The sequence below is a fragment of the Festucalex cinctus genome, chromosome 8 (genome assembly GCF_051991245.1).
Source record: "Festucalex cinctus isolate MCC-2025b chromosome 8, RoL_Fcin_1.0, whole genome shotgun sequence".
Classification (NCBI taxonomy): Eukaryota; Metazoa; Chordata; class Actinopteri; order Syngnathiformes; family Syngnathidae; genus Festucalex; species Festucalex cinctus.
Window position 1 is genome coordinate 1,490,532 of NC_135418.1, and position 9,469 is coordinate 1,500,000.

General features: G+C 44.9%; 1 protein-coding gene across 10 annotated transcripts in view; it reads right to left on the reverse strand.

Annotated features, from left to right (window-relative positions):
* The window catches only part of itpr1b (inositol 1,4,5-trisphosphate receptor, type 1b), a 437,606-nt gene that overhangs the window by 25,334 nt on the left and 402,803 nt on the right, over positions 1-9,469 (reverse strand). For all 10 annotated transcript variants that reach the window (XM_077530278.1, XM_077530281.1, XM_077530280.1 and 7 more), the window contains 4 exons: positions 5,989-6,164; positions 5,633-5,797; positions 5,339-5,528; positions 1,469-1,552 (listed from right to left, as the gene is read on the reverse strand). In XM_077530278.1, coding sequence (XP_077386404.1) covers positions 1,469-1,552; positions 5,339-5,528; positions 5,633-5,797; positions 5,989-6,164 — 615 coding nt within the window. The remainder of the gene's footprint in view (positions 1-1,468; positions 1,553-5,338; positions 5,529-5,632; positions 5,798-5,988; positions 6,165-9,469) is intronic.

Consider the following 9,469-nt stretch of genomic DNA (forward strand, 5'->3'; position numbering starts at 1 on the left):
TCCACTTAAAGATGTCAGCCATTTCCTCCGTCAAAGCTGGAAAAGATTACTAAAATGTAATAACTCATGACTGGAATGGCTTAAAACTTTTTATTCGGTATCTTTTTGCTCAGAGTAACACAAATTCCTCACATGTATAAAAAACAAGCATTAACAAATATACCCAAAAAAATAATTAAAGGGGCAGTAACGTGAACAATCAACTTTTTGGAGCTTTAAGCCACGTTAAAATGCTAATTCCTCACCAAAAACATCACCAAAGTGGTGTTTTCCTCAATTCGCCCCTCTATGAGAAATTCTAGGTGATTCTGGGGGTGCTCACTTTGTGACGTCATTAGGTGCGGACCCACCCCCGCACCACCTCTGCGGTGTAAACGCACGCCCACTTTCGCTGAGACCTCCGTGGGATACTGACAAAAGTAGCCTTTATCAGTAAACATTCTGTCCGAATGAATTCAAATAAATTAATTATCCTTCACCTTTGCAATGACGATAGAGATCCTGAGGTTGACCTCAAGCGTCCCAAAGTGGTCGTTAGCGTAGCCATTTTGGCTTCATAGAAAACACATCAGCCATTTTGAGAAAACGGCAAACGCCATACTTGAACAATGATTGACCGCTGTTGTGGACCATCTGCCACAACGAGGAGGCAAAAAAAAGATCAGCATGCTCCAGGTTACCAAAAGAAGAATCAATACATAGGCAATGTTGCACTTTGTAAATAAATGGTGGCTGAATCGGCAAATGCTAACTGTTAGCACAAATGCAGGGGAAATAATCTGTTTCATTCATTTGTACTGGAATCCTTAAATTCCATCGGCAATCTAACATGTCCACCTCGCGCATGTATATCATGTCGTTTTCATCAAAGTGACTGTCAATGTTCTTGGACGGAAAGTTGACGGATAAAAGATAGTTTCGCCCTCCAATGTTTATTGTAGAATTGATGGCTTGCATGGGCATTTAGAGGAAATGCCCAAACGCAGAACTCCAGCAGCAGGCTGCAGTCGGCTCACGGCAACCACACAGGTAGAGGCGGTTTATTACTGAACTGGGTGTTCTACTTCTGTGTTAGACAAATAACCAGCAAAACACCTAATATTTCTTTAAAAAATTACATCAAAGGTAAGATTTATTCATGATATGACTATAGTTCACTATCCAAGGGCTTAAAAGCTCTAGGCATTTCTTATGTGATGCGGCAAGGACCTCCACTGCATACACCCATTTCCTTGTCGTGAAAATACACTAAATTCAGTACACGTCATTGTATTTTGAAACAATAATTATCCCTATTTACAACTTCATATGCACTAATGGGTGAAAAAGTGAAGTTTAGGGTAATTTTTTTGTGAGTGCAGAAACTGCGAACAATTACGTGCACAAATGAAAATAATAATAAAAAAAGAAGACCTTGTTCACACCCAACCAGTGTGCTATGTAGTAAATGTTTTTCCCCTTTACTTACGAGCTCCTGACGAACAGTTTTCTCCATTTTCTTTGTGGCAGACACCACCCGAGAAGAATTGTCCCATCATAGTGGCTCCAAGTTCTGGAAGGAATCAAGAAAAGCATGCACTAATTACAGTTTTTTAATTTTCTGTGTCGAGTAGTAGTACCACATTTTTGGTAAAGGTCGCACAAAAATCCAGACTTCAGACTGTGATGCATGATCTTAGCAAATCCTGCAAGATTAATGCTCTTGCATTAATGACCGGCGTACATCACGTGATGTACGAGGTTCATTAACGAGAGTACGCTGCGCACACGTCTCCAATTCTTGTACGCCGTAGATGGCGGCTCGCAACATCGCTCGTGATTGGTCCATTTGATGGCGTACTGAGCTATAGTTTCCGTGAAGACAACAGTAAGCGCAGGTGGTGCATACCCACTTCCTGGCCGTGAGACCACCTTTGTGTGTCATTGTGCTTGTGACGAAGAAAAAAAAAAAAAATCGCAGCACGCAGCTGTTGTGTTTTGGCGAGTTACGTCCCACAGTCCCCTCCGTGAGCCGGCACCTTACCGTGGTGGAGGGGTTTGCATGTGCCAATGATCCTAGGAGCTATGTTTTCTGGGGCTTTATGCCCCAGGCAGGGTCACCCATGGCAAACAGGTCCGAGGTAAGGGGCCAGACTAAGCACGGCTCAAAAACCCCTTATGATGAATAAAAACTTTGGAGGCACGTTTCCCTTTCCCGGACGCGGGTCACCGGGGCCCCCCTCTGGAGCCAGGCCTGGAGGCGGGGCTCGTTGGCGAGCGCCTGGTGGCCGGGCCCCATGGGCGCAGGCCGAAGAGGCAACGTGGGTCCGCCTTCCCACAGGCTCACAACCGGTGGGATGGGCCAAAGGGGTCGGGTGCAGTGTAGGCTGGGTGGCAGCCAAGGGAGGAGACCTTGGCGGACCGACCCCCGGCTACAGAAGCTGGCTCTTTGGACATGGAATGTCACCTCTCTGGCATGGAAGGAGCCCGAGCTCGTGTGTGAGGCGGCGAAGTTCCGACTAGACATAGTCGGACTCTCCTCCACACATGGCTTGGGCTCTGGTACCAGTCCTCTCGAGAGGGGTTGGACTGTCTTCCACTCTGGAGTTGCCCACGGTGAGAGGCGCAGAGCAGGTATGGGCATACTTATTGCCCCCCGGCTCTGCGCCTGTACGTTGGGGTTTACCCCGGTAGACGAGAGGGTAGCCTCCCTCCGCCTTCGGGTGGGGGGACGGGTCCTGACTGTTGTTTGTGCATATGCACCAAACAGCAGTTCAGAGTACCCACCCTTTTTGGAGTCCTTAGAGGGTGTGCTGGAGAGCGCTCCCCCTGGGGACTCCCTCATCCTGCTGGGGGACTTCAACGCTCACGTGGGCAATGACAGTGAGACCTGGAGGGGTGTGATTGGGAGGTACGGCCCCCCCGATCGGAACCCGAGCGGTGTTCTGTTATTGGACTTCTGTGCTCGTCACGGACTGTCCATAACAAACACCATGTTCAAACATAAGGGTGTCTATATGTGCACTTGGCACCAGGACACCCTAGGTCGCAGTTCGATGATCAACTTTGTTGTCGTGTTGTCGGATTTGCGGCTGCATGTTTTGGACACTCGGGTGAAGAGAGTGGCGGAGCTGTCAACTGATCACCACCTGCTGGTGTGTTGGCTCCATTGGTGGGGAAGATGCCGGTCCGACCTGGCAGACCCAAACGTATTGTGAGGGTCTGCTGGGAACGTCTGGCGGAATCCCCTGTCAGAAAGAGTTTCAACGCCCACCTCCGGCAGAGCTTCTCCCTTGTACTGGGGGAGGCGGGGGACATTGAGTCCGAATGGGCCATGTTCCGCGCCTCCATTGTTGAGGTGGCCGATCGGAGCTGTGGCTGAAAGGTGGTCGGTGCCTGTCGCGGCGGCAATCCTCGAACCCGCTGGTGGACACCAGCGGTAAGGGATGCCGTCAAACTGAAGGAGGAGTCCTATCGGGCCTTATTGGCCTGTGGGACTCCGGAGGCAGCTGACGGGCTGGCCAAGCGGAATGCGGCTTCGGCGGTTGCTGAGGCAAAAACTCGGACATGGGAGGAGTTCGGTGAGGCCATGGAAAACGACTTCCGGATGGCTTCGAGGAAATTCTGGTCCACCATCCGGCGTCCCAGGAGAGGAAAGCAGTGCACCATTCACACTGTGTCTCGTGGCGATGGGGTGCTGCTGACCTCGACTCGGGACGTCGTGAATCGGTGGAGGGAATACTTTGAAGACCTCCTCAATCTCAGTCTTCCTTTGAGGAAGCAGAGTCTGGGGACTCTGAGCTGGGCTCTCCGATCTCTGGGGTCGAAGTCACTGAGGTGGTTGGAAAACTCCTTGGTGGCAGAGCCCCAGGGGTAGATGAGATCCGCTCGGAGTTTCTAAAGACTCTGGATGTTGTGGGGCTGTCATGGTTGACACGCCTCTACAGCATCCCATTTTTAAGAAGGGGAACCAGAGGGTGGGTTCCAACTATAGAGGGCTCACACTCAGCCTCCCTGGTAAGGTCTATTCAAGGGTGCTGGAGAGGAGGGTCCGGTCGGGAAGTCGAATCTCCGATTCAGGAGGAGCAGTGTGGTTTTTGTTCTGGTCGTGGAACAGTGGTTAGGGTTACCTAGTTAGAGGTGAGCTCTACACCCTCAGCAGGATCCTCGAGGGTGCGTGGGAGTTCGCTCAACCAGTCCACGTGTTTTGTGGATTTGGAGAAGGTGTTCGACCGTGTCCCTCGGGGAGTCCTGTGGGGGGTGCTTCGGAGTACGGGGTACCGAGCCCCCTGATACGGGCTGTTCGGTCCCTGTACGACGTTGCCAGAGTCCGGTCCGCATTGCCGGCAGTAAGTCGGATTCGTTTCCAGTGAGGGTTGGACTCCGCCAAAGTTGCCCTTTGTCACCGATTCTGTTCATAATTTTTATGGGCAGAATTTCTAGGCGCAGCCGAGGCGTTGAGGAGTTCCGGTTCGGTGGCCTCAGCATTGCATCTCTGGTGGCTCAGGCATCTGGTTCGGATGCCTCCTGGACGCTTCCCTGGGGAGGTGTTCCGGGCATGCCCCACCGGCGGGAGGCCCCGGGGATGACCCAGGACACGCTGGAGAGACTATGTCTCTCGGCTGGCCTGGGAACCCCTTGGGATCCCGCCGGCGGAGCTGGTTGAAGTGGCTGGGGAGAGGGAGGTCTGGGTTTCTCTCCTAAAGCTGCTGCCCCCGCGACCTGACCTCGGATAAGCGGTAGTAAATGGATGGATGGATGGCTGGATGGATGGACATCCGACAGTAACAAATTGGCATTAAATAATTGTCATGGTGATGAGCCAACTCTTCCCCCCGCTTTGTTTCTTGTTCCGGAAACGACTTCCTGAATTGGTCATAAAATAAAGAGAATCTACACCCTGTGGCGTCCTAGCCAATAATAGCCGTAGCGACACCCCGACTTGGAGTGAAACTGCAGCAGAACCTGACGTGTATTGTGATGTGTATTGCGCACAAGTATGAAGGCAAACACATGAGCGGGGCTCCGCCATATCGTCTCCGCCGTAGCTTGAAGCAGAAGTTTAACAAGGCCTTTAAGCTCAGGGAGAGGCTATAAAATTAACTCCAAAATATTTTTTCCATTTTTTTTGTTGACCTTCTACCACAGAACGGTACTCGTGACAACTGAACAGAAACAACAACAACAACAACAACAATGTATTGTTACGTTGGAACGTGAGACACTGATCTTGCTGGTCAGTACTGTACAACACGGCTAGGGTGACAATGAGTCAATAACAATAACAAACCAGTAATGTAGACAAACAATGGAGGTTACCCGGTATTAAAAGAACTGAGAATCCTGTGCTGAGACATACCCAGAGATTTATTGGGTATCCTGTCGACAGCTAAAATGAAATCGTCTTTGAAGAAGATGTAGCCCACAATAGAGAAGAGGTAGACGAGTATAAGAGCCAGTACTGCTGTTAGCACAATGGAGCGGCCATTGCGAGTCACACTCTTGATAACATTCAGCAAGGTCTCTTCTCGGTAAATAAGATCAAAGAGCTGAAAAGAGAAAATATTCTTTGTTGACCGTGTTGTCACAATGTTATAATGAAAGAGGTTGAATTTATGTAGATTGTGCAGCATGTGTGGGTGTGTTCACTCACTAGCAAGCTGTAAAAGAAGACATGGACAAAGACCCCCAGGGTGCAGATAATCAGGTACAGTAGGTGGTACAGGAACTCCACATCCGTGATAATGGCTCTGTAGCCTCGCGTGAATGTTCCACGGTTGCCAACAAAGCTCATCAGGAAGATGACTTTATTACATAACTGACAACACAACGTGGAGCGACATTAGACAGATCGCAATGACATGAAAATGCTGAACATGTCAATGTTAAGAGCAGTAAAACTAAAGTAAAAGACACAGGTAACATGCCAAGTCCTGGTGGATGTGGCATGGTTCAAGCTTTTGGTACAAAAACGTATAATTTGATTGGAAAACGCAGGTTCATGCTTACATTAAAGCCACCCAGAAGAAGTAGTGTGGGCTCCAGCCCGACAGAGAAGATGAGCCGCAAGATAGTGGAGGCAATGAGCGCCCGGATACCGTGCGGCTGAGGCAAAACGATGACAATAGCAAGAGAAACCAGTATGGCTAGCCACAGCAAGGCAGAGAGAGGAGGTTCAAGGGTTCCTGAAGATGAGGAAAAGTCAGCCGTCACACTTTACAGTCATTAATAAGAAGGAGTGAAAGTGGGCCGGAACGGTCCGGTCCTTTGATCCTGAAAATATGGCGGCTTTGCAAAAAAAACAAAAAACAAAAAAAACAAAAAACACGTTAAATAACCTGCCAGGCTGCCACACACGCATCTACTAACGTCAGATTTACAACACAAGTCTAATAAAGTGCTTCTGAATCGTTTCAGTGTGCTTGTGTAGCTAATCAGTTTCCACCGATATTTATAATTGTATTTATTCATATTTCAGAGTTCTGTCCCCCTCCGTCTTGAGTGTATTTGAGTAACGTCATGTCGGGGTGTGCATGCGTGCGTGCGCCGCAAACCAACCACCACGCTCATGAAGACTATAATGCAAATAAAGTTTATTGAACAACACCCAGGGATGATGAAAGAATTAAATTAGGGTAACCCAGGCTCACAGGAGGGGGAATCACCCTGCTAGAAGACACAGCAGGACCCTCCCAACCACATACTGTTCAAGTACAGACGATGCTGCTAGCCCTATTGTCTGCGTGGGGAAAAAATAAAATAAAAAATGAATGGCTACATGATCAAATTAGGTATCTATCTAGGCTGGACCTCCTGTTATAAAGTGAACTAACTCGTTGTCCAAGCAATTTAAAATAAAGTCAAGGTTTATATTATCTTCAAAGTGTATTCCATTTCAATGTGCACAATGTTAAGTGTGTCATTTGAACTTATCTATTAATGTATGTTATTTATAGCCTTAAAGTTCTAATGTCATGGAATGGAATGTTCTAAAGTAGTTAAAATTTAGGTTTTGCATTTAGATGTGAGGGAATAAGGGAAAATATTAGGAGATGGAGCTTGGGGTTACTGGTGTTTTTGTTAACTGTTATTTTGCACATAATTGAAAAATTGTTTTAAATGAAGATCAGTTTCTCATGTATGCCTTGTTACAATCATGTTACAGTAAGTGAATGTGGTAATCTAGTGTATGTGTTGGACCTGTTTTATTGTGTGTACCGTTTAACTGTAACTGCACCGGAAGGATGATTATTTGATTGATTTATTTTTGCATGTCGGTGGTTTGTAGAGGAATAAGACTGACACCACCACCACCAAAAAAAAATAAAATAAAAAATAAAAATAAAACAAATTTTGAGTTCCGGCAAGAAATTCTAACCACTTTCACTCCTGTTAATAAGGTGAACAAAATGTTGAATTAACATATAACTGTGCTTTATTTACATATACCCAAGGAGTGTGTACACTTATGAGCACACTGTATGGTGAGAAAAAGGTTTAAACGACATTTAGATTTTGCACATTTACAGTTCTGCTCATAAGTTTAAATACCACAAAGCAGCACCTGATGAATTTACCGAAGATGGGCCAGGGTGCTGTTTTGTAGCTTGGACTTGGCAGGAAAGGCAGACAGAGAAGCTTGAACGTCACCCATATACATATCTGAGACCATTAATTTCGTCTTCTTGCTTATACAGCAGCAAAAAGTATCCTGGGAGGAACTTAAATGAAACCCAAAATACTTGTACATGATTTGTTGCAGGAATGAATTCAGATTTTACTGAGTTTATATAGTTTATGTTAAAATATGTGGTCATAGTGATTAGTTAATTTTACCAAATAGTTTATACAAAACATATATTGTTTTTTTGGCAAATTAATTTTTTCAAATGATGTTACTATATTACGGGCTAATCATTGAATCCTGGAATGAAGCCTCAAGCTTTCAGGACCTTTGACATTAATAGCCTTATGACGTTTCTAAAGAAGAGAGACCACACTTGAGCATCTCGGCAAGCAACTTGGCAGCCAGCGACGCCGAAAGACCAAGCGAGTCAGATTTAGCCGGAGTAGCTGAAAAGAGCGGCTAGCGGGAGTTAGTCGGAGCCATAGGCTAGAGTGGCGAACAAGAGCGGCTAGCGGAAGAAGCTACTAAACAAAGTTAGTAAAAGCTTGTGAGAGCAAAGCACAAGGTGACAAGCGATCGGTGCCCAAATCACGGGACTCAGTGACGACCACCTGCAGGCAACTGTAGAAGGTAAAGGGCCGTTGACCCATTGGGTCAGATACTCGATGCAAGCGCCTTCAGGGCTAATTATGTTCGCAAAGTTGTCCTTTGAGCAACCGTAGCAGGAAGAAAGCGGTGAAACATGTCAGCCTCTTGTAAATGTGAGGCTTTAGCCATGCAATATAATTAGTGATTACTAGACCTACGATTACTTAAAAAAATAAAATAAAATAGTATGTTGATGTGATAGAATATATATTTTTGCATATTATTTAAATTAATAGTGGGTTTTCAAATTGAATGAATTATTCACCACTCAGATGGCGCTATAAAAAATACATAATGGGCCTTTAAGTTTGTCACATCTCTAATATATAGGCCCAGTTTGCAAAAGAGAAAGTGAGTTTTGTTTTCTATTGATTCTCTCAGGAGAGCATTCTACTCTTTATTTATTTATTTATTTATTTATTCATTCATTCATTTATTCATTTATTTATTTTTTAATAAGCTGCCATTTTTCGTCACTGAGTTAAAAAAAAAAAAATCTACAAGTAAAAAGTTAAAGGGAAACTTGACTCATTGAGCTATTTTCAGCAGTAAAAAGTAAATATTTTGTCCAGAATGAATTTGATAGCTTCATTATTTTTTCATGTGCAATTGCTGAAGATGACATCACCGGTGCTGAGGAAGTACCATGGCCCAGCTCAAGTCCTTCCTGTTGAGTTAATACTGTCCAATAATTGATGAATGATAGATTATTATTATTACCTAAGTCAGAGGTACAGCCCAGGGGCCACTTGCGGCCCGCCGTCCATTTTTCAGTGGCCCACGACATATGCTAAAAATGGCATTTGACTCAGTTCAAATAAAATAAACAAAACAAAAATGTTTGTACAGTAAGAAGGGAGGGTATCGAAAAAAAGGTGCCATTAAAAGTTATTTTAGTTAACTAAAACTAATAAAAAAAAAAAAAAATTAACTAAAATTCAAAAAACAATATTGTTACCAAAATAAAATAAAAACAAAAATGCTTTTTTTAAAAACGAAAACTAACTGAAATTACATTTTATGTTTACAAAACTAAAAGCTAACTATAATTATAGCAAACATGTCCTTCGTTTTAGTCTTTGGTAATTAATTGAATGCATGAGCCTTTGGGGATGATTTTAAATGTGATTTATTTATTTATTTATTTGTAGATTTATTTTGATATAAACCGGAATAATGACGTTTGAAAGTATGTCACACATTAGTGACATCATC